This window comes from Dacryopinax primogenitus (assembly GCF_000292625.1).
Source record: "Dacryopinax primogenitus strain DJM-731 SS1 chromosome Unknown DACRYscaffold_4, whole genome shotgun sequence".
NCBI lineage: Eukaryota > Fungi > Basidiomycota > Dacrymycetes > Dacrymycetales > Dacrymycetaceae > Dacryopinax > Dacryopinax primogenitus.
In genome coordinates this window covers 1462498-1484192 of record NW_024467201.1, presented here as the reverse complement: position 1 = coordinate 1484192, position 21695 = coordinate 1462498, and the positions used below count along the sequence as shown (strand labels likewise).

General features: G+C 52.2%; 8 protein-coding genes across 8 annotated transcripts; 6 read left to right on the top strand and 2 right to left on the bottom strand.

Moving 5' to 3' along the window:
* Positions 1 to 108: 108 nt before the first annotated feature.
* Positions 109 to 541, bottom strand: DACRYDRAFT_105542 (uncharacterized protein; the record flags this gene model as incomplete). The annotated part of the gene is made up of 3 exons (XM_040768101.1): positions 109 to 234; positions 295 to 438; positions 488 to 541. 3 exons carry the CDS (start codon positions 539 to 541, stop codon positions 109 to 111), a joined length of 324 nt encoding a protein of 107 aa, XP_040631377.1.
* Positions 542 to 1357: 816 nt separating this feature from the next.
* Positions 1358 to 2593, top strand: DACRYDRAFT_76971 (NADP-binding protein). The gene is made up of 6 exons (XM_040776240.1): positions 1358 to 1524; positions 1583 to 1723; positions 1773 to 2066; positions 2122 to 2188; positions 2243 to 2353; positions 2443 to 2593. Exons 1-6 carry the CDS (start codon positions 1484 to 1486, stop codon positions 2539 to 2541), a joined length of 753 nt encoding a protein of 250 aa, XP_040631376.1. The 5' UTR covers positions 1358 to 1483; the 3' UTR covers positions 2542 to 2593.
* A 152-nt stretch (positions 2594 to 2745) lies between these two features.
* On the top strand, positions 2746 to 6408 carry DACRYDRAFT_114800 (uncharacterized protein; the record flags this gene model as incomplete). The annotated part of the gene is made up of 5 exons (XM_040769879.1): positions 2746 to 4457; positions 4510 to 5225; positions 5279 to 5673; positions 5722 to 6121; positions 6179 to 6408. The coding sequence occupies 5 exons, from the start codon at positions 2746 to 2748 to the stop codon at positions 6406 to 6408; spliced, it is 3453 nt and encodes a 1150-aa protein (XP_040631375.1).
* Positions 6409 to 6921: 513 nt separating this feature from the next.
* DACRYDRAFT_76968 (uncharacterized protein) lies at positions 6922 to 7773 on the top strand. The gene has a single exon (XM_040776239.1). The coding sequence runs from the start codon at positions 7428 to 7430 to the stop codon at positions 7599 to 7601; it is 174 nt and encodes a 57-aa protein (XP_040631374.1). The 5' UTR covers positions 6922 to 7427; the 3' UTR covers positions 7602 to 7773.
* A 1612-nt stretch (positions 7774 to 9385) lies between these two features.
* DACRYDRAFT_64262 (uncharacterized protein) lies at positions 9386 to 14647 on the top strand. Its single transcript, XM_040775751.1, has 4 exons — positions 9386 to 10079; positions 10148 to 10310; positions 10445 to 12122; positions 12184 to 14647. Exons 1-4 carry the CDS (start codon positions 9711 to 9713, stop codon positions 14501 to 14503), a joined length of 4530 nt encoding a protein of 1509 aa, XP_040631373.1. The 5' UTR covers positions 9386 to 9710; the 3' UTR covers positions 14504 to 14647.
* A 305-nt stretch (positions 14648 to 14952) lies between these two features.
* On the top strand, positions 14953 to 17628 carry DACRYDRAFT_114798 (DUF803-domain-containing protein). The gene is made up of 13 exons (XM_040769878.1): positions 14953 to 15110; positions 15164 to 15249; positions 15305 to 15345; positions 15398 to 15455; positions 15508 to 15536; positions 15587 to 15691; positions 15742 to 15896; positions 15950 to 16070; positions 16120 to 16171; positions 16221 to 16274; positions 16327 to 16379; positions 16430 to 16499; positions 16545 to 17628. The coding sequence occupies exons 1-13, from the start codon at positions 15028 to 15030 to the stop codon at positions 17558 to 17560; spliced, it is 1923 nt and encodes a 640-aa protein (XP_040631372.1). The 5' UTR covers positions 14953 to 15027; the 3' UTR covers positions 17561 to 17628.
* A 46-nt stretch (positions 17629 to 17674) lies between these two features.
* On the bottom strand, positions 17675 to 19213 carry DACRYDRAFT_21009 (uncharacterized protein). The gene is made up of 6 exons (XM_040772187.1): positions 19099 to 19213; positions 18799 to 19045; positions 18596 to 18749; positions 18202 to 18542; positions 17987 to 18154; positions 17675 to 17935 (listed from the first exon to the last, which is right to left on the bottom strand). Exons 1-6 carry the CDS (start codon positions 19110 to 19112, stop codon positions 17840 to 17842), a joined length of 1020 nt encoding a protein of 339 aa, XP_040631371.1. The 5' UTR covers positions 19113 to 19213; the 3' UTR covers positions 17675 to 17839.
* Positions 19214 to 19305: 92 nt separating this feature from the next.
* Positions 19306 to 21608, top strand: DACRYDRAFT_21007 (uncharacterized protein). The gene is made up of 10 exons (XM_040772186.1): positions 19306 to 19629; positions 19722 to 19780; positions 19836 to 19889; positions 19937 to 20040; positions 20088 to 20259; positions 20311 to 20433; positions 20486 to 21138; positions 21199 to 21420; positions 21476 to 21507; positions 21559 to 21608. Exons 2-7 carry the CDS (start codon positions 19736 to 19738, stop codon positions 20723 to 20725), a joined length of 738 nt encoding a protein of 245 aa, XP_040631370.1. The 5' UTR covers positions 19306 to 19629; positions 19722 to 19735; the 3' UTR covers positions 20726 to 21138; positions 21199 to 21420; positions 21476 to 21507; positions 21559 to 21608.
* Positions 21609 to 21695: the final 87 nt, after the last annotated feature.

Below are 21695 nucleotides of genomic sequence, written 5' to 3'. Positions count from 1 at the left end.
GTGGTTAGAGATACAGTGCAGGCGATGTTCGTCAGCCTTGCGAGCCGTGTTGAGCTGCACTTGGCATGCGTGCTGGCCGATCAGGTCCAGAGACGCAGCAGGGAGATATCATGAATTCTTCAGACTATCCTCCTCAGCTTCAACAGGGACATCCAACCCCACCCTCCTAGCCGTAGCCTTCACCCTCTCCTCCGGGGTCATATCATGCAGCGGGTTATACCTGACGAGCAATTCCTGCCAAACCAAGTCGCTCAGCATTCGCCCGTTATCAACAGGGGAAAACGGACGACGTACCTCGTAGGACCTCTGGCTGTGAAGGAAGGTGAGCGCGTTGAGAGCATCTTGTTGCCGCTGGGCTTGGGAGATTCGGGGATTGGTGAGTGCTTCCCGGAGGTGGGTGATGATCGCTCGGGATCGTTCTGGTCGGGGAGACACTGCCTGAGAGGAGGTGAGCTCAGGCAGTAGGTTGAACATAAAAGGAGCATACGGATTTGCGCAGTTCACATAGGATCGAGCGGTAGAGGGATGTCGTTGAGCTCATCTCTGTTCATGTACTCCTCAGAAAGACGCAGAGAGAACAACCAATTCGAGTACGTGGCTGTGCTTCTTAATTAAAGTGTCGATCACCCGATCACTTGGTTGAGAGTGTACGAATCCTGGGCGGCAAGCGGCCACGGTGGCCGTTTTGGCCGGCGGCTGTGCACGGACGTATACTATTGCCTCCAGTAGCTTCCATCAAAGAAGATAATTCCGTTTAATCTCGTTTTGCTCCACTTTGCCTCGTTTATCCGGTTTGGACTTAGCAGTTCTAAAAAAACAGAACCGGCTCTTCCGGTTTTTCTTAACAAAAAGAACCGGGTCTTCCAATTTTTCCGGTTTTGCAAAAATTGTGTTTTTAAAAAAAATTGAGCTTAAGATGCACCGTAACTTACTCATATTGTCAATACTCAGGACAGGAAAGGGGAAGAATGAAAAAAAAAAAACCATACTGAAAACAGACAAACGGTACAAACTGTGCAGAAAACCGGGAAAAAACTGGGTGGAACCGGGCAAACGGATGCAAAGTTGCACACAGATCCTGAAAGATTTCAACGGAAGCAAACGGAAGCAAATGTTTTCCGCAGAGGATCCAAACGGAAGCTACACATTTTATTTCCGTGCACAGCCGCCGGCCAAAGCGGCCACCGTGGCCGCGTGCCGCCCAGGATTCCTTGGTTCGGCTCCTCGTGCGAACCGGCCGAACCGGCCGATACGCCATCCAGGATGCGTCTGAGGACATCAACCGGCAATTCAATACATTTCATTTCCTGGCGGCTTTGAGCAGGGACGATTAGCAGGGAGAGGGGGAGGGGGGATTCATAATCTGGAACATTAGTGGCCGAGCGCCTATGAACGGGCAAGATGCTTTGAGGAGAACTTGTCTTCTTACAAGTGAACGTTACCTTCGACTGCTTGATATTCGAACTTTTGACAGCTTGAGTTAATGGCAGGACAGGCAAGGGTTATCCTCACCGGTGCGGGTGGGTATGTCACCTCTAAATTCTATATCGAGGAGAAATAAAGTTGATCGGGTGCCTGACAGCGGTATCGGCCTCGCGATTTGTACGATTCTCCTGGAAGAGTTTGGCGCCAAGGTGGTTGCGATCGATATCAATGTGAGCGATGCTCTGAAAGCGCTGAAGGAGAAGCACCCGGAGTCGTTGCAGATCGTGCATGGGGATATGTACGTTCCTATCTTTCCGTGTCGAGTAATTCTAATGTGCAGGGGGCAGCACCAAGCCTGAGACGTCACTCGAAGCGCTCAAGCTTGAGCCTTCGCCTACAGCGCTGATGCTCAACGCCGGCGTGTGCGAGCTCGTGCCCATCGCCTCGTCCACCCCCGCCCACTGGTCAAAAGTGTTCAACGTCAACGTGCTCGCTCTGCTGAACACGCTCATCCCGGCCGTGCCCGCGCTGAGGGAGAACAAGGGACGGGTGGTGTTCACCAGCTCGAGCGCGGCGACGAAGAGGCGGGGCGCGTGGGCGAGCTATAACGCTAGTAAGGCGGCTGAGAACGCGATTGCTAGGTGGGTGTTTGAGCGTGCCGTGCGGGTGTGAAGGGTTCTGAGAGAGATGGGGTAGGACGTTCGCTACTGAGGAACCTGATATCACTTCCATCGCCGTCTGCCCTGGGATGGCTGACACTGGGGTGAGCAGAGCGGGCAGGAGTGGTATGACCAATGGATGCTAATATTCTACGCAGATGGTAGAGCGTATCAGAGGTAAAATGGGAGCCAGCGCGATGAAGCCGGATGATCATCAGTTCTTCGTCGACGCAAAGAAGAACATGATCAACCCGAAGGACTGCGGTTACGTGAGTACTTTGTTATGCGGATCCGTCTCCTTGGGCTGCCTGGGAAGTTGTTGGAAATTTACTGAATGTGCCTTTTTTGGGGTGGATAGGTGCTGGCGAATCTTGCTATTAACGGTGCGCATGAGCTGAGTGGAGAGTTCTTTACGTGGGATAGTCCACAAGGAGCGCCTTACAAGCGGTCTGAGTAGACTGCAGCTGTAGAATAAGTGGACCTGGGAGTGTTCAAATAATAATAATGACTGGGACAAAGAATTAAGACGGAGATCAGGGACTGAGATCAATGAAATATTCGCGTCGTCGGAAGTATCTGTGTTTATATGTAGTCATCGCGTCTCTTCAGAAGCATTCCCCTCGCCGTCTTTTACCACTTTCCCGTCGTCTCTTCCCACACAATGCCTATAGAGAACAGCATCAAGGCTATTAGGGTCATCGAGGACTTCTTCTCATCCCGACCCAAGACTCAACCACCATCATCCCAGTCCTCCCTTAGCCAGCGCGTCAAACCCGAACCTCCGCCAACACCGTCCATACACAGGGCACAAGCAGGGCCATCGATGGCTCGTGCAAAATCCCCGAAACGCCCTCTAACGCGCGTCGCTGCACAGAAGAACAACAATGACGCCCCACCCACCTCCCCAACGCACACGGTCATATCCCTCTCCAGTGGGAGTGCACGTTCTGTCATATGCCTGAGTGACAGCAGCGGACGACCATCACCGATCCGAGTACTGCGTCCTGGCGAGAGCATCGATCTGACAGTATCGAGTGGATCGGAGAGCGGCAGGACTGGGCGGTTGAGATCACCAACACGGCTGGAGAAGAAAGGGACACCGCGTGCGCCTTCACCTGAACCTGAGTCTGTGATACCACCACCGAGAATGACTTCTCCTCTAACATCGCCCCCGGCATCCCCAGAGGAGGCGAGGAAGATCACACCTCGACCAGAGAGACGATCGGCCCGTGAATCCAGCCACACTCCAACGCGCCTTACATCCGCGGCACTGGAAGCGCTATCGGCTACTACCTCGTCAATACCTCTCAGTACGTCGCAGCGTACCCTGCGGCCACACACGACAAGCAAGGCATCACAGACACTTGCCAAGCCGATCCACAAAAGGACGTCATCAAGGTCGAAAACACCCCTGCGACAGGGAGAGAGAATGTCCAAAGGCCCGAAATCGAACCATCGCGGGAAACGGAAGAGGGGAGGAACAGACGTGGATAACGAAGAAAACTGCGTTGACTTGGTCGTTGTGCTTCCACCGCCGAATGTCATACCAAAACCGAGGCTCGTCGACCCGTCCTCAGGGGAAACAACGACCGCCGTATCCGCTCAAAGGACTCCATCTCCTGCCTCTACGATATCACGACTGTCGTCTCGCCCTTCAAAGCGCGCACGAACGACCCCTATTGCGGAAGAAGCCTCGCCTTTGACCCACCCCCTTCCGTCTACCCCAACTCCTCACGGTTCTCCTTTGAAACGGGCTGCATTGAGCGGCGTTGACGCTGACGAGGATGAGGAACTGCTGCCCAGCTCTCAGAAAGGGGAGGGAGGCTTAGAGCTTACTTTCACTTCTCCCTCAAAGAGTCAGGATGTCAAAGTCAAGAGTCCTTCAAAGCACGACACCTGGAACGGGGGATGGACCGAAGGAGGGGCAACAGACGATTGGGACATGGATACACCGGCCAACGGTTCTTCACATGATGCTGGAGCTGAGCCCCCTCGGCTGGAAGACGCGCATCTATCGAGGATTCGCAGCGAGATATTCCAACCATCTAGCTCTCTTCAATCTACCAGGTCTATGGACGAGGTAGACGTATCTCTCGCCCTACCTATTCTCACTTCCTCGCCTGCGCCCACCGCACCGTCCTCGGCTGTCCCGACACCTCCGTCCCCCGCTCGGGTTCAGCTTACTGGGTCGCAGCGACGGGAGGAACGCACGAAACAGATCATCGCGGAGATCAGGGCTAGGGTTAGCAGGACCATGGCTGAGGAGGAAGAGGAGCAAAAAGCCGAGTTGGACCTGAGGGAAGACAGCGATGAGCTCGAGGATATGGAGGATGTGTGGAAGGCAGCTATGACGGATAAAGACCGATTGAAGAAGTGGGTCCCTCTCCCTCACACGAGAACATGCCCGTTAACTGTGTCACATCAGATCTGGATCTGGTTTAGCAGATATGTCTCCCAATATATGGCCCTCTTCTCCTCTTTCGACTCCGCCATCCTCATCACCGAGCCCTGGACCCTCGGGCTTAGATGCCCGTGCCACTACTCCCACGCCGCAACCGCGAAGGCGACCTCGCATGACCCCTCCCACCGAACCGCCAAAGAAAGGAACGACAAAGTCCAATCGCGACCTGGACTGTATCTTGAAGCAAGCGGATCAGCGCGAACGCGACGGGATCACAGCTGCCATCCGGCGAGCGGAGGAGATCGTCAACCGCGGCTCGAAGTCGCCTAGCCCTGGTCTTAACCACAGCTTTTCCCAGGGCTCTGTCGGTTCTCAGGATATGGACCTCCTGGAAGGCAGCAGTCTGAGTGGTGGTGCGATCCTAGAACATCTCGGTGAGGACAAAGAGGAGATGGTGAAGCTCTTTGAGCGTGATAAGGCCGAGCGGCGCGAGCAGCAGCTGAGAGAAGAACATGGGGGAAAAGGTGCAAGACTCTTCTGGAATCGGGCAGCAAGTGATGATCAAACCCGTGCTGTGGAAGATTGGAATGTTCCAGCATGGAAGGAGGATGAGCTCATGTTAGCCGCTGTGAATGCAGTGTCATCGTCAAATGCGCAGAGGTTGAACGGCATCCTCTGTTGGCTGCCGTATTCTGATCTCAGCGATACTGGTACCTTCGTCGAATGGCTGCTGCGAGTTGGTAGGCGGCATTTATTTATTTTTGCTCGCACCAAAGTGCTTACCGAGTCCTAGCCACCCGACATCAGGACATGGCAGTCGCACACACCGCTCGTGCACAATTCCTTAACTTCATATCGACTTACCCTGAACCTCATATACCACTGGGGGTTATCTTAGGGATTTGCCGAGATATCGGCATGACGACCGAAGCCCGGGCATCGTTTGACAGACCCCAACCCGACTCACAGTCGAGTCCGCTCGGATGGAATCGAGATCTTTCGTGGATTTTGACCACCCTTGTTTGCGGTCTTGCTCGGCTGCGTATGTTCAAGGATGCCGAATTACCAGATCTCTTCGTGTTACTGTTCCTTATCGGGATGGACCCCGGTACTTCTCCGGCTGTCAGTAGAGAGCTCACTCTGGCCCTGGAAGACGCCGTCCACAAAGATGCGGTGGATCATGCTTTGGTACGTGTTCTTGTCGTATGCATGGGAACAGATGCTGACATTCAGCAGGCCTTGAACATTTGTAAGCAGATCGGCAACCTTGTCAAGAGTTGGACCATATCTCAAAAGAGCTTGCTCCTGTCCTTGTTCCCACGTGGTCGTGACAGAACCATGGTGATGGCTCGCTGGCTCGCCGTTGATATCCTTATTCCCGACACGCTTGATGCGCTTGATGAGAGCAGCTATCAACAACCGCCATCACTTCCAACGCTTTTGTCTCTTGTGAACTACCAATCCCGGACATCGCCATTCGGGATTCACGCCGAAACGAATTACGAGGAACTGTACCTCGTTACCCAGATCATGGAGACCGCTCTCACGCACATGCACTCATACCTACAGGATCGTGAGAATCATGCAACACTCGCAGAGCTCGCCGAGGAGGTTTTCAGCGTCTATACCAAAATCAGTAAGCTGGTGCTGCTCCTACTCAAACTCAAGCTTTGAAATGACATTTTATTGCTAGTGGATACCCGGGCCGCCCACCTTGAGCGTACGGAGGCGAAAGACGCTCTCCAGAGACTGAGCTTACGGCTCCGATATAGTATCCCGAAGAGTGCCCCGCCGATGCAGACCAAGCTTCCTTTTGCATTCGGCGCGGTCGCATCTAAATCCCCCTCTGTCATCCCTCAGAGCACATTATTACATGTGGCTCCTAAGAAGACCAAGCCGCGACCAAGGAGGCTCGCCGCGTGAACATATGCATACACCGCACCGTTTCGTGATTTAATGAACATGATTCCCAGCGAATAATCGGGGGTCAGAATCCAGGTTTTCGTGGTGGTACTGCCCAATGCCCATTCTGCTGTCTCCTTTAATTCGGCGGTCGACCAAGGTTCGTCTACTGCCCTATCGACTGTTTCCGTTCACAATGTACATTATCTGTTATGCATATAATACGTTGGCCAGCCTTGCGAATGTTTCTTTCTTGAATCGTGTTGTGTGCTGCACATTCTAATTTCGAAGCCGAGGTTCCAAAGGACTACGACAACTTGAAGACAGTAGAGAGAAACGGACCCTAGACACAGCCTTAGGTAATTATAGCTTAGGAATGGAGTTAGGATAGTTAGTCCGAAAGTCCGAACCGCCTCCGAACGTATATAGGGAGGATTCAAGTACTTCGGAATAGGGACACACTCCTTCGACCTTGGTGATCTCTGACACTTACCTTACACTTCACACTATACCTATAACCTGCAGTCAACCATTACTCTTACCTTCTGATTCCCTTCAATCCGAACGACCGTTCGGATCCTCAAACGGCACTCCGAGTCCTCGCAATTCCCTCCTTCAAATATCCTAGCCAGCTCAGCTGCCTCGAACTGTCATTTCTGCAACTCGCGCCTCAGTGAGCATTGTGGGCTCGCCTGCCTTGGGTATTCAGAATGTGGATCGAACTTCGAACCGGTATTCGGATCAGGTTCTCCTTCGGAACGATCTTCGATTACTACTGGAACGTTTCTATCGACTTTTACCTACTCAAACCGGACTACTGCAGTCAACTCCCCCTCCAGCGGACTTACTCCTGATGCCTCATTGGGAGGTGTAGAGTACAAAACCAGAGACTCGTCCTATTTCGAGGCAAGGTATATGTCCCGAAAGACGAAACACTTCGAGGCAAGATTGTGGCCCTCCATCATGATACTCAGAGTTCGGGACACCGTGGTCAGTGGAAAACCCTCGAACTTGTCTCTCGAAACTACTGGTGGCCTGGTATGAGCCGATTCATGGCTCGATTTGTCCGATCTTGTGACCTCTGCAATCTTATCTCTTACCTTAATCCTTACACTACACCTTTAACTTACAGTCAATCCTTACTCTCTCTCTCTCTCTTTGAGCAATCCGGACACTCATTCCGACCTTCGAATCGTACTTCGAGTTCGAACTAGCTATCTCTTCGGAACGGGCTTCGATTATTACTCGAACTGCACCTACGGACTATTATCTATTTGACCCGAGCCATTACCGTCGACTCCCCCTCCAGCGGACTTACTCCTGACGCTTCATAGGGAGGTGTAGAGTACAGTTGACACAAGTAGCTAATCTTCACAAAGGACCCCCTTTCGTGGTATAGGATTATCCTTTCCGCCGATCTCTCCACACACACCAAGCTTCGTGCCTCAATACCGTTTGATGGGTAAAATCACAATGCACTGCCACTCGATGTGAAACCAGATCGTGAGAGAGATCGGGGCGGAGGTAGATCGATCTTTCTCTCTCTTCCTTTCTTCCCAACACGATGTACTTTTGGTGCTGGTTTACAGTCACAGAACGCATATACGCCGTTGGTCGTACGATTGATGGTGTGCAAGGATACGATGGTGCTGGTCTTTGAGGCAAGGCCAAACCATTCACGGAGCGTCCAAGGGTCACGGTAACGACAATGCCTTGTTTGAGGTGCAGGTCAAACAAACGCAGCGGCGTTAGAGGGAAAATGCAGACCCTGAGCGCATGGATCGATGGCCTTGTTTGGCACAATGTTCCTGTATAAGTGAAGGATGAGGAATGAGGAAGAAGGCACCGTGGAGGTAAACATCCCATTGGCATAATAGCCCTTCCTTGAATTCCAGTCATCAACGGCCTCATCAGTCTTCATACCATCTGTCTCTTACTGTCGACCACTGCTGAACTTTGACTTCAATGTCAAAACCATTCAAGCGATGGTACACAGGCGACTCATCCAACAGCGGCAGCTTGGGTAGCAGCGTAGAACAACTTCCCTCTGAGTCAATAACGATCGATGAAAGCGCTGAGCACCATCGGAGGAGGGAGACAATCTACCTCACCCCGCAGCAGGTCAAAGAGAGGATGAGCGAGGCAGAGAGAGCATTGATCATGCCATGGCCTGCACCAGAGCAGGGGAAACCGAGGGTGAGCACTGCCTGCTTGCTCTGTGGTCTCATTCCTCGCCACCAGCTGACTGACATCTGCGTTAGACCCAAACGAGCAGCACCTGGCAGCGGACTGGAGGGGTCGACTTTCATGCCCAGACACCTCCTCTGCCTCGTTCCCAGACGTGGGACTTGGCGTCTACCATCGACCTCCCCTCTTCTCATCCATCAGAGCGCGACCTCTCACGCACCTCAAGCCCGTACGACCCTCGCACTCTTCCCCGTCTACAGACATACCTCTCCCCTCCTCCAAGCAAGCAAGCAACCTCCAGTACCTCTCTTCACTCGAGCAAGCCTAGCACCAGCTCGCTGTATTCCACATCTGGCTCTGACGGCCCCAGTACATCCAACACGAGTCTTCGCACGTCTCGCAAGAGCACGAAACCTTCGCTGTCGAGCGTCTTTGCTGGGTTCTCTCACCACCCTCCGCCTCCTCCGCCTCCTGCATCCCCACGACAGACAACTGGGTTCTCCCTCGCCACGCGAACAAGCACTTCAGCCTCATTTGCGGGTTCTGACGTCTCCGTAGCCCCGTCCGTGTCTGGATCCTCTGTCGTCCCTGCCAACATGATGACCCCATCGCCGTGGAACGCGCCCACTCCTCGTCGGGACCGGCGCCCTACCGCAGACTCAGACGAGTACCGCTTTGCGCCCCAAACACCCTCCTCCGCTCATTCCTCCTCCCGGTCCATCTTCAACTCGCCGCACTCGCCACCGGAGCAGAAATCTGGGGTATTTGGACGTTTGAAGCAGAAGATGTCGAGCACCTCCTTGCGCCCTCCGCGGTCGCAGCCGAATGGAGGAGAGCCGATTCCGCCTTTGCCTATACGATCGAATGGGTCGAGTTCCACTGCTTCCGTCTCCCTTTCGTCATTGTCAGGAAAGCTGCCTTCTATCCCCGGGCCCAAAACACCGACTAACATCTCATTCGGGATCAAGTCACAGTCAACCACGTCGGTGGATCGCAAGCATGCAGGTGGGGGAAAACACAAGTCGAAGAAGCACTCTGCCTCGGTCCCTGAGGAATTGGTCGAAGAAGACACAGAGTTCAAGACAACTACATTCTTCGACCATGTTGATTTTGACAACCTCAATCCCGAGGAGTTCATGAGCTTTGGTGCGGTCGGGGACGAGCCTCCTCGTAGCAGCGTAGATACGCTCGCGACTGGAGCAGAAGCGGGACCGACGGACGATATGCCAGGGAGGCTCAGCATCACGACAGAGAGCAGTGCTGCTCAGGGCAGACCGTCACTCGTGCGGCAGCAGTCTCAGGCTCCGGGCACGGAGTGGGAAGTGCCAGACTCGTGGGCGGTCATGACCGAAGAGGCGCTGGCGAAGGAGGAAGGTTTGGAAAGCGAAGCAGAGGAAAGTGACGAAGAGGAAGACAGTGGTGAGGCCGGGATCGAGCCTGTGGAGAATGATTTTACCTGGGATGAACGCGATGGCAAGAACTGGATGGAAGAGGTGGAGGACAAGGTCAGCATTTTTGTCGGCGGCGACCGGGGTGGGGCGCATTGGGGCATGTCTGATAGCCTCTTCTGTAGTACGTGCTCCGGGTCTATCGTCCCAATGGCTCGTGGCATGTCGTTTCTTGTCCATTGACGGCAACCGCATACGATATTCGGCAGTCGATGGTCACACGTTTTGGACTTGAGAATGAAGGCATGATTGGTCGGTACAGGTTCTTTATTGTGGAAAAGGGTCGAGGTGAGCTGTCTTTCTTCTCAAAGCGATGGGAAGACGTGTACGAGAGCACGGTGATCTGATCGACACGTTGCGTTCTTGATCAACACGTTTTCCCCCTGCTATTCTGGGGATATATGCTGATGGAAGATGGTTAGAGCGCATGTTGATGAAGAAGGAGAAGCCACTGGTCATTCTCCGTCGCCGCCTCCTCACAGCGGGATACACAAAGCTCGACAAGCTAAAAGCACAAGGCGGGCGAGAGCTCCAACATCTCTGCAGCTTCGTGCTGCAGATGTCGGACCTCCATGGACTGACCCAGGAGTATGACGGGATGTTCGACCATATGCAAGGCGATGTCAAGCTGGATGAGCTCAATCTGCAAACGATCCCGGCACAATTGCACAAAGTTGCCCCGCACCTTGAACGGCTTTCGCTCAGGCACAACCCCATCACCGACCTGCCGAAGGACTTCTGCATGGCCACCACCCACCTGAGAGAACTCAACCTTTCCCGGACAGCTCTCAAACGCCTGCCGGCGGCGATTTCCTTCTGCACCAGTTTGACCCTTCTCGACGCATCATATAATCGGATCACAACTGTCAACATGAATTATGGAGGACTCCAGAATCTGGTGCACCTGAAAGTTCTCAAGCTGCACGCGAATCTGTTGACGGACCTTTCCTCATCGATCTGCGACCTTCCCGTAGAAGAATTGCGACTGGACATGAATCGCCTCACGCACGTGCCTTCGGTCGTGTGCCGCTTGCATCTTTTGAAGCAGCTTGTTCTGGCCGACAACGATATCAAGAAGCTCCCAGCAGGTATTGGTGCTCTGACACAATTGGAGATGCTCGTCCTGGCGCGAAACGACCTACAAGAACTCCCCAACGAGTTGCGGTACTTGGCCTCTCTGAGGACACTGGATATTGCCAGGAACCAGATCAAGGACATCTCTGTAATCTCTGCCCTGCCTGCCTTATACACACTCGAGGCTGCATACAACGATGTCAATATCATACCAGAACGGCTGCCGAAGAAGCTCAAAGTACTCAACCTCCAAGCCAACACGTTCACGCGTTTCAATCCCAGTCCGAAATCCTCCACCAATCGAGGGATACTTCGTAGGCTCGATTTGTCTCACACCAAGCTTTCTTCCCTCCAACTGGACTTTGGCGTCTATCCAGATCTTGAGGAGTTAATCCTCGATGACTCCCGTATTGGCGAACTGCCACCCACAGTCACAAAGCTCAAAAAGTTGGCGAGGCTATCAGCATGCAATGCCTCTCTCAAGCATCTACCCGATACACTGGGAGACATGGAGCGCCTCTCAATACTACTGGTTCACAGTAACGATCTGACAGCTATTCCCGAAACCATCTGGATGTGCTCACACTTGGTGGTATTCAACGCGAGCTCTAACAAGTTGACTGGATTCCCAACGTCTCCAAGCGGAGGTGAACCGCCTTTGGTAAAGGTGCTTAAGGAGCTCTATCTGGCGAATAACTTTTGCGACGACTCCGTGTTGCTGCCCATATCGATGCTCACCCACCTTCGCATTCTAAACTTGTCTTATAATCCTCTCCGAGGTATTCCTGACGAAACTTTGAGCCATCTCACGCATTTGGAGGCACTGTTCCTGAGCGCAACAGAATTAATGGCAGTGCGAGCCGAGGTTCTGCCACCAACAGGCGCCATAAGACGACTCTATCTCAACGGCAACTACTTGCAAAGTTTGCCCCTTCAGATCGTCAAATATGAACACATGCAAGTCCTTGATGTGGGTAACAACTTATTGAACTACAACATCAACAACACTGGGTACGATTATCAGTGGTGAGTCTTGGCATAGGTCTCTGGTAAACTCCACTCAAGAGTGACAATTCTTTCTGTCTAGGATATGGAATCAGAAACTGAAGATGCTGAATCTGTCTGGAAACAAGTTGCTCAAAATCGATAAACCGCCATCCAACCGTCACAGACCAGGTATTAACGCGGCCGATTTCCGAGTGCTAAGACAGCTCGAATTACTTGGTCTGATAGATGTCACACTTGCTGTAACTTATCTCCCAGAGGAATCAGCTCGATGCCGCATACGAACAACTGCTTCTTCACTGAATGGCATGCGATATGACGTGTCAGATGCGATTGACGAGGACCTCATTGGATCATTCGACATGGTTGTGCCGAAATATCGTGGCCGTGCTGACGAATGTCTCTTCGGAATTTTCACTCGAGAACAGCCTCTGACATCCGCAAAGCCCGAAGAGAACAGTCTGACGCGATTTGTCGTCACGCATTTTCCAGCCGAGTTCGAGAGACAATTAGATTCGGTTCAAAGACATCCGGAACTGGGTGAAGTGGAGGATGCCATCAGGCGGACGTTCGTCAGGCTCAACAAGACTTTCTATGCGAACGTCGTCAATATGAATAGCATGGACATTCCGATCAAAGCGTCTACTCGGTTAGAGAGTGGAGACCCAGTGGTTCAGCACCCAGAGCTTCAGAATGTGGCTTGCGGTTGCGTCGCATATCTTTCGGGGAGGACTCTGTATATTGCCCACGTTGGAAATGTCGAGGCTCTCTTGGGCAGAGTCGGCGAAAGACTCGATCTGGTAACCCGCGCACATGTGACCACTGATACACGCGAAAGGGAACGCATCAAGACCTCCGAGGCGCGTATCGCCCCTCAAGGCATTTTGAGAGGAGAATCGAGGGTACCTCGCGCCTTTGGCTTCTTCTCCAAGTTCCCAGTGATTAATTCGAGCCCCGATATAAGAAAAATACAGTTATCTCCAGATCACCAATTCATCATTATTGGCAACGCCGAATTTTGGAGTTATGTCAAGAAGGATGTCGCGGCCAAGATCGTCCGTAATCATCATCAACGCTATGATGGTATGTCGGCAGCCCAAGCCCTGCGAGACCTTGCACTCGGTCATGGCGCTTCGAGCCGTCTGCAAGTGATGGTGGTTATGCTGTCTGATCTATTCCCCTCCCATATGGACATGGCAAACCTTCGTCGTACTGGTGGATCAACCATGACTTTGTTTCCCCGAGACAAGGCGCAGGACGGCGCGCCGACAGGGAATGTCGTTCTGGTTTTCACCGACGTTCGCAACTCGACCGCACTTTGGGAGCGACTCTCTGAAAGCATGCATCATAGCTTGGATATCCATAACAAGTGCATGCGTCGAATGATCCGGTTATGCGGTGGTTACGAAGTCAAAACGGAAGGAGATGCGTTCATGATTGCGTTTCCAAGTCTGTTGGGTGCCGTGCGCTGTTGCTTGGAAGTCCAGGTTCAACTTCTCTTGGAGGATTGGCCTGCAGATCTTCTTGCATGCAAGGATGGGAAGGACGAACTCGATGAGAATGGGGAGCTCATAGAGCGTGGAATTTCGGTCCGAATGGGTATCCACCTGGGCATCCCTTGGTGGCATCCCGATCCAACCACTGGTCGAATGGATTACTTCGGGCCGGTCGTTAATCGAGCAGCGAGAGTAGCCGCTGCCGCCAAAGGTGGTTATATCATGTTGAGTGGTGATGCTACGGACCGCTTGCAACCCCTTCTGGAGGATGATACGATAACCGCAACGAATGGAGGCAAGGCTGCGCTTTCGCAGGACGATCAGCGACATCTGGAGGTTATCAAGGAGCTTTTGCCAGTCCTCATTTCGGTGGGTAAGACAGATCTCAAAGGGATCGAACAGCCAGAGTGGCTCACACTCCTTTTCCCGAAACGACTCGTTGGCCGAACACGGCTGGACAAGTCCCAGTCTCCTGAGTCAGGTGTCCCTGGATCGACGGCGGATGCTGACCCTCATGGACCTGGCATGTCGAGGGAAGGTCTTGTGTCCCTGGCGCTAGTGTGCAGGCGCTTGGAGGCACTGGACTCTGGACAAATATTCCGTCTACTGGATGAGGCAGTCCGCGATCCAGCAAAGCAATCAAATGAGAAGGGTCAGAACGTTATCTATGGCCGACAAGAGGAGTTATTGTCACGGATTGGGTATAACGGCAGTGTCCAGGTGGACCAGGTGCTCGAAACACTCATCAACCGAGTTGAACACTATATATCCCGGCTACGACTGAAAAACGCCTTTGACCGCCCTGAGGTCCGCAAGGTCATGCTGGATAGCGGATTTGCTGCTAGCGAGCTCCTTCACCTTTTTCGGGATGCGACTGTGTCTTTGCCAGGTGATGTTATGCATTGATTGATGCCGCGGCTGAGACTAGAGTGCGCTGTCGCTTCGTACGTATCTCGTGATAAACACATTAGTGGGGCCATTTGCGGCGACAGGATCGGCCCCGTAGGCGAACTGCCGAAGTGTCGGATGTTGCTAGGGGTACTACAGTCCTTGTTGTAAAACACAGTTGAGTCTCTTAGAGACCGGGATTCGGATTTTGCAATCAATTTTACTGTATGATTGGAAAGCGATGATCAAGGGATCAAAGAAAGATAAGCCGGCGGCATCCACGATGCTGCGCATGAATTGATACTCGTTTTGGTGATTCGTTTCGAGGGAAGACTCCGCTTGGTCGGCACCATCGCCAGTGTGTGTGGGGCTGTGCGGGTGCCCTGCCGAGTTGCACAGGTATCAATGCGGTCCACCGCCCCCAACTGGACAGTCTGTAACTCACACGCCTCTTGTTCCGTACCACTGTTATCCTCTTCCCAATAGTGTTCCCCTTATCCTCTTGATATCTTTCACCAAAACCTACTAGAGATTCCTACCTCATGTCGACAACAACGGCGTCGGCGAGTGCGTCGGCATCAACGGCCGCGTCCTCCCTGGACTCTTCGCCGCCTGCGTTCAAGATGTATGTCAGCACTGCTACGGGGGCTTGATATGGGACTGATTCTCTTGGGATAGTGTCGGGGTGCTGCTAGCCGTAGGCTCCGGGCTGCTCATCGGGTCCTCGTTTGTGTTCAAAAAGAAGGGCCTGCTGGCTTCACAGAGTGCGCTCGCATGGGTTCCAGGAACGGGTATATCGGGGCTTACCACCTGCTGTAGAGGGAAAGGTAGCGGGAGAGGGTGTCGCATATCTGAAATCTGTATGTCGGAAGATTTGACGTTTGCTGGACGAACCTTGACTCGATTATGCAGCCCATGTGGTGGACTGGGATGACAATGATGATTATGGGAGAGCTGTGTAACTTCGCAGGTATTCCCATTACTATTTCTCACGCCCATCGTTTTATTCACTTCATTAACAGCATATGCATTTGTCGAAGCTATCATAGTCGTACGTAGATGTCATCAATTCACTGGCGTAGCCTGACTGAGTTGTCGCAGACCCCACTAGGAGCCTTATCGGTGGTCATTTGTGCCATTCTGTCCTCCATATTCCTAAACGAAAAGCTTACCTTCTTCGGGTGGATTGGCTGTGCTCTATGTATTGTACGCCCTCATACGCCTGAGGTGTAATACCAAGCTGACAGCCCGATCAGGTCGGAAGCACCATCATTGCCCTTAATGGACCGCAAGAGCAGACCGTTTCCACCATTCCACAATTCATGCAGCTATTTCTTTCGCCCGGATTTCTTGTGTATGGAAGTCTGGCCATCGCGAGCGCGTTGGTGATCATCTTCTACTGTGCTCCGAGGTTCGTCTTTATTGCTATTTTCGGGTGTTGACTAGCTGAAGGACGTATCGCAGATGGGGTAAGAAGAACATGCTATGGTATATCATGATTTGCTCGGTGATTGGTGGCCTGTCTGTGTCCTGTACACAAGGGCTTGGCGCAGCGATCGTCACCTCCGTTAGGGGGAACAGTCAGGTATGACGTCGTAACGAATTGGGGTCACGCACGCTTACAAAGCACTTAGCTGAAACAATGGTTCTTCTACTTCTTGCTTGTTTTTGTGGCCATGACGCTGTGTATGTTCGCAAGCGACCTCGTGTTTCTCATACGCTGATCCGTCCATAGTAACGGAAATCTATTTCCTGAACGTGGCACTAGCCTTGTTCAACACCGCCATGGGTAAGCAGTACTACATGACGCCGATCGGAAGCTGGAATTGAAGGACTCTTAGTAACTCCTACCTATTACGTGATATTCACCTTCTTCACATTGGTGACTTCAATCGTAAGTGTCATGGTGCCAAAACAGAGGGGCGTAATTGAAAACCTCTATAGATCCTGTATCAAGGAGTGAAGTCCACGGTGATCCAAATCATGACCGTGGTGCTCGGCTTCCTTGTCATTTGTAAGAAGGCTGCACCTTTTCCTCGTCTATTCTGACAATTCTCAGGTGCTGGCATCACTATTCTGCAGATGTCTAAGATCGACCCCACACAGTTAAAGGGTCTGGATCGGAAATCTACGCTCCTGTTGCAAGCTGCTCGTTCACAGACCGAGGAGAACGAGAAGGGCGATCTCATTGGCATAGAAGAACCTGGTTTGGATGCCATCCGCGGTTCGTCCGGCCTCATTGGTAGCGTTATCCGTGCCCGCAGTGCGAAGAGGCTCAGCATGTCCGGCGCTGGTTCAAGATACACGTCGCGTCACGGACCTCCTACTATATTGGAAGAAGGAGAAGTACCGCATTATGGCGGCATGCGACGCTACCAGCTGTCGGACAGCCCTGTCCCTCCTCCCTTGCCATCTGATGCCTCTGAGCGTATTTCGATGTATTCCAACCCCACGTCCCTGCGCATTCCATCGAACAACCCGGCACCGAAGGCGCAGAGCATTCGGTTTACCGATGCCGCTTTACAACCCCATGGGCATTCTACGCCACAGATGGCTCCAAGACAAGACTCACTCCATGCAGAAATTTTGGATGCATCCTCTTTGCGGGATGTTCAGGGGAGCGATCCACTGCAGGCCAGTGCTTTCCGCAACTACGATTCTGACAGGTCCTACCGCACGCAGACTGCCCCTGCATCACAGTCGTCGTTCCGAGACACCTATGCAGACCCCTACTCCGAAGATCTACCCCCGATCCCCGCGAGGCATTCGTTTGACAGTATGTCTGAAATCAACTCAAATCGACCCAATGTTGGTACGATGTATTCTCACGCAGAAGAGGAAGAGTCACATTCTTCCACATCAGAGAAGGCACGCCGAGGCCTATTTGGTCGGCAACATTCCGACAAGCACTATCCAGGCGTGCATGGTTCAGACCTGGATGACGAGGAGGCTGCGAGCCTAGTAGCCGAAAGCATGAACTCTGCGCGGGCACAGGATGGCAGCTTACAGGACACACCAGAGAGTCCTGGTGTACGCCTTCTCCCAAAGACCCCTCAGCGCCCCGGATTGATCTGATGGATTTGGTATATGACCGGACTCAGCTATGAGACGCCATGTAATGCTTCCTTATTTAGTTCTTTTTTTGTTGTCCAGGAGGTGGAAGTGTAAGATACGAATGTACCGTTGTTCGTCATATTTCTCAGAGAACGAAGCTACTTTCCCAAGTGAGCTCGGGATTAATGAGACATTATTGCGAGACAGAGTTAGGATACATCATCGACAGGTCGTGTTTAAGACTAAGACTGTTCGCAAATTACAAATAAGAGTCGCCGCAAATGCTGTAGATGGCCGTATTCAAGGGTCGCTCTTGACCCGCTTCGATGGGAGCACGTTGGAATCCTCCTCCCACTTGCGCTTGGGAGACGTAGCCTCCTCATACCCCGGCTGTCCCTGTCCATGTTGTTAGCTCAGAAACTTGCACATAGCAAAAAAGAATCTCACGGGGACCAAAGAATTGAACTTATTTCTGCGCGCAGCTGCTTTTTCTGCGTCAATCCCGCTTAACAGGGGTGCTGCTGCTGGCTGAGGAGCCGGTGCGACAGGGGGAGAAGTTTTGGCTTGATCACCACCCTGCGCAAATCTCGCTTTGCGCTTCTCAATGACGTCGGCCTGAATACAACTTAGAGAAGGAAGAGAGAAATGTAAAGCACACTGACTGAAATTCCATTGCCTTTCGTCCCGTTGCTTTTAGTCGCCTTGTCCGCGTTCGCTGACGTAGGGGCAGCGGCTGCCTGCTTCGCCGTCTCGGACCCGTTCTGCCCAGTTACCTCTTTCGCCCGACCAGCAGCCCGAGCAGCTTTCGCTGCCGTCTCGGCATCTTTACGAGCCTGGTCGTGTTGCCATTCTCTTTCAAATCGCGCCTTGCGTGCGGCGCGCTTTTCTTCCTCAGTCAACTTCGTTGTCCCAGCGACAGGCTTTGACGTCCCCTCTAATGGATTCACCGGAACATCTGACGGGGGCAATGGAGCCGGGACAACAGGCGTGGGGTTGGGCACATCTGTAGGGGGATCAGTATCCCCCTTGAAATGCGGCATAAAAGGTCAGACATACCGGAGCTTACATCATTTGTTGTAGCTGGTGTAGGAATATTGGCTTTAACAGGGTTTGCAGCATACACAGGTTCAGGGGCAGCGCTGGGCGTGGTGATGCCAACGGCAGGTGCTGGAGCAGTTTCGGGCCAGTCAAACTCCGTTGAAGGCGCAAGCTATATGTCCCGTAAGAGAATATCCACATAACAAAGATTTTATGCGGACCAAGTCCTGCAAGCTGCCCTTTGCTGGTGCAGATTTCCGGGCGGCTACAGGGGCAGTCGTTGTAGTCGGCCTCTTAGGCTCAGGTGCTGCAGGGAGAGCGGTGCCAGCAGATGTGATACCGAGGAGAGGCGCGACATTTGGACTTTCCAGGAGAAGAGAAATAATCTTATCCTTCGTTAATTTTGCACCGACATTAATGCCCGCTTTGGTGGCCAGCTCCTTGAGCTCTGGGACACGCATTGATTTCCTACAGAGGTGTGAATTGAGCAAGTTCAGTGCTTAAGATAGAAAAGAACAGACAGTTGAGCTTCCATGTCGCCTTCTTTTTTTGAAAAGAATACGCGAGGTATTACGATGAGCGATAGAAGTGATGTGGTCGTTGCACAGTCCAAAGGTCAGAGGCTGCTGACGCGCTGTAGGCAAGGTCTTGATGTGAGTGGCGAGAATCGCAAATAATATGAAGACGGAAGCAGAGTTTAAACAAACGAGGGTTCTGCCCCACAAAAGACCTTCGCACCGTGTGGCAACCGTTTAACTCTGTCGTCACGCTGCTGGTTGAGGATGTCAACAATCATGGATCAGTTGCGCATTCACTGCGCAACGAGGGACAACACGAGTATTCTTACCACATCGTTGTGTTTGCTTCTAATCCCTTTTTACTATTAATATCACGTCAGAAGAAGCGAGGCTCTGGCCTGTTGGCAACCACTTTCCGGAAGACAGCTGGCATAGAATCGAGTTGCGCAGCCTCTATAACTGCCCTTCATAAGCGTGACTGGGCCCAACGGAGTGCTCTTTCGTTCATCCTCGTTTCCTTTGGATCGTACTTCTGTAAGCACCGTGCTATTTGCTGTCTGAGACAGTCGCTGTACCATTCTCTTTCGACTGGTTCGAAAACACCCACTGTCATTCCACCATCAAAGAAAGCTTATCGATCATGTACGGCCAAAATGTACGGCGAAATGAAGAAGCCATTGTGGTGGTATGTATTGGGGCCGCAAAGTGAAGAATCAATGCGAGCTTACTCATCAACATAGTATTTAACGCAACACGATTCCATCCCACCATGCCCTCCCGAGCTGAGACCCCATGTACGTTGCTCACTCCACCTTTGGACATAATTTGACTGGGAGGGCAGATGTCCGAAGGGGATTGGTCATATCGCCTATCAACCGTAAACCGGCTGGTCAAGCGGTACTCTAAGCCGAGGTTCGAGAAAGCTTGGTTCGGCTTGGGCCTCTTGTAAGCTATCCTCAATCCCCAGGTGCCGCTTGTTGACACTTGGTAAGGGCTACTTTCATTGCGCCTATCATTATATATCATTACCTTTTCAGCGTCGTCACCGTGAACGAGAACAGCACCCTCACCACGAAAGTAGTCGAGTTGCACCTCATCGGATTTGGTATTTTCGTCGCAGTATGCTTCCTGTTCTGGACACCTCTCGCAATCTGGAAGGGTGTTGTGCGTGTAACTGGACCTCCACCGTAGCGATGTCTGACGATCGACATTCAGGGTGCACTCAAAGTTCGCAAGGTGATCGAGGGGTTTCAACGCGAGGATGCAGCAAGGCAATCTAGTCAGGCGGCACGTTTTCATTGGAAGGTGCACCTTCCTGGGATCTTCGGGACTCAGGCTGTAAGCTCCCAACTTCATATATTCCTCGACGCATGCATTAATGGAGAATCAGAGCGTGAGCATCACTTTGCCCACCGCACAGCCCTTCACATCTTTCGACCCGAATGGCCAATTACCACCTTACATCGCAGCTTATCCAGCTCCCGCGTACATGGACGCTGAGGACAGGAAAGACAATGTTGTTCTGTACCATGGCGCCTCCCTGGACATTAAAGACCCTCTCCAATTCGACGGGGAACAGACATCAGTGCCCAGACATTTTGACGAAATCGATCTTGGACACAGGGTTTGAAGGTGCATACCACAATGCCAAGCTCTTCGGACTCTTTAGTAGAGACACGGCTAGACTTGCGAATAGCGTAACTTCCTGGAGAAGTTGAAGTGAATGACATTGCTTACGTGCAAAACACGGGGTTTGACCTCTTTGAGCACATCAATCAGCCTCTTCTCTGACGAGACCCAAATCGTCCGGTTTCCGCACAGCTTTCTCAACCTCTTCCACAAACAACCTCATCAGTTCCATGTCGTCTGCATCCATGTATTCTCCGTTATCCAGCTGAACTAGATCCGGACCACCTGTCGACACCCCCAACACTACTTTAAGCGCTCTCTCTCGTGCATATGACGACAAAGAATCCAAAGAGCGGAGAATAAGCGGCAATCGTGGGTCATCGCGTAGCATAGAGCGAATCTTCGGAGACGTGGCTACAGACAAGGTGTCCGTTAAGTGCGAGACGACAACGCAGAGTCCGAAGGTTCACTGACCAATGACGAGATATTGAGAATTTTTCAGCGGCTTCGGGTCATCGCGTGTCAAAGGATCAATAAACATCGACGTTTCCGGTTCTGGAGGCCAGCGAAGGCTTGACAGTGGGCGGAGCGTGGCTCGCTGATCAGTCACACCTTCGCAATTTGAAGGTGGTTCAATTGGAGGCAACGTCTTCTCCGGTACCGATGAAGAAGTGGCAGATCCGCCGCATGATGTCTCTGCTAGTTTTCATCTATGAGACGGGACGACAACGGATCAAAAGACTGTACAAACCCTTATGTTGTTTGTAACAAGCTACGGAGCAGCTGAATTAAGTAGCGTGAGTAAGACGTGCCATCGTTATGTTGAATACATACTATAGCACTTGACAAGCAGAGCACTTGTACTTGAACTCAGCGGTTTCACATATCTGGCACTTGTACTTCTGCACCATGGATGGTCTATATCGGTGTCAGTGATCAAGCGAGCAATGCTTTAACTAAATGAACTAAAC

Bases quoted from the DNA above. Each gene is read 5' to 3' on its own strand.
- DACRYDRAFT_76968 (XM_040776239.1), top strand. From the start codon at position 7,428: ATGAGCCGATTCATGGCTCGATTTGTCCGATCTTGTGACCTCTGCAAT.
- DACRYDRAFT_76971 (XM_040776240.1), top strand. From the start codon at position 1,484: ATGGCAGGACAGGCAAGGGTTATCCTCACCGGTGCGGGTGG. The intron at 2,067-2,121 runs GTGGGTGTTTGA...GAGATGGGGTAG, and splicing joins GCTGAGAACGCGATTGCTAG to GACGTTCGCTACTGAGGAAC. The intron at 2,189-2,242 runs GTGAGCAGAGCG...TATTCTACGCAG, and splicing joins CTGGGATGGCTGACACTGGG to ATGGTAGAGCGTATCAGAGG.
- DACRYDRAFT_114798 (XM_040769878.1), top strand. From the start codon at position 15,028: ATGTCGACAACAACGGCGTCGGCGAGTGCGTCGGCATCAACGGCCGCG. The intron at 16,275-16,326 runs GTAAGCAGTACT...AAGGACTCTTAG, and splicing joins CTTGTTCAACACCGCCATGG to TAACTCCTACCTATTACGTG. The intron at 16,380-16,429 runs GTAAGTGTCATG...AAACCTCTATAG, and splicing joins TCACATTGGTGACTTCAATC to ATCCTGTATCAAGGAGTGAA.
- DACRYDRAFT_21009 (XM_040772187.1), bottom strand. The intron at 18,543-18,595 runs GTATGTCTGACC...ATCCCCCTACAG, and splicing joins AACAAATGATGTAAGCTCCG to ATGTGCCCAACCCCACGCCT. The intron at 17,936-17,986 runs GTGAGATTCTTT...CAACATGGACAG, and splicing joins AGTTCAATTCTTTGGTCCCC to GGACAGCCGGGGTATGAGGA.
- DACRYDRAFT_21007 (XM_040772186.1), top strand. From the start codon at position 19,736: ATGTACGGCCAAAATGTACGGCGAAATGAAGAAGCCATTGTGGTG. The intron at 20,041-20,087 runs GTAAGCTATCCT...ACACTTGGTAAG, and splicing joins TGGTTCGGCTTGGGCCTCTT to GGCTACTTTCATTGCGCCTA. The intron at 20,434-20,485 runs GTAAGCTCCCAA...ATGGAGAATCAG, and splicing joins GGATCTTCGGGACTCAGGCT to AGCGTGAGCATCACTTTGCC.
- DACRYDRAFT_64262 (XM_040775751.1), top strand. From the start codon at position 9,711: ATGAGCTTTGGTGCGGTCGGGGACGAGCCTCCTCGTAGCAGCGTAGAT. The intron at 10,311-10,444 runs GTGAGCTGTCTT...GAAGATGGTTAG, and splicing joins TATTGTGGAAAAGGGTCGAG to AGCGCATGTTGATGAAGAAG. The intron at 12,123-12,183 runs GTGAGTCTTGGC...CTTTCTGTCTAG, and splicing joins ACTGGGTACGATTATCAGTG to GATATGGAATCAGAAACTGA.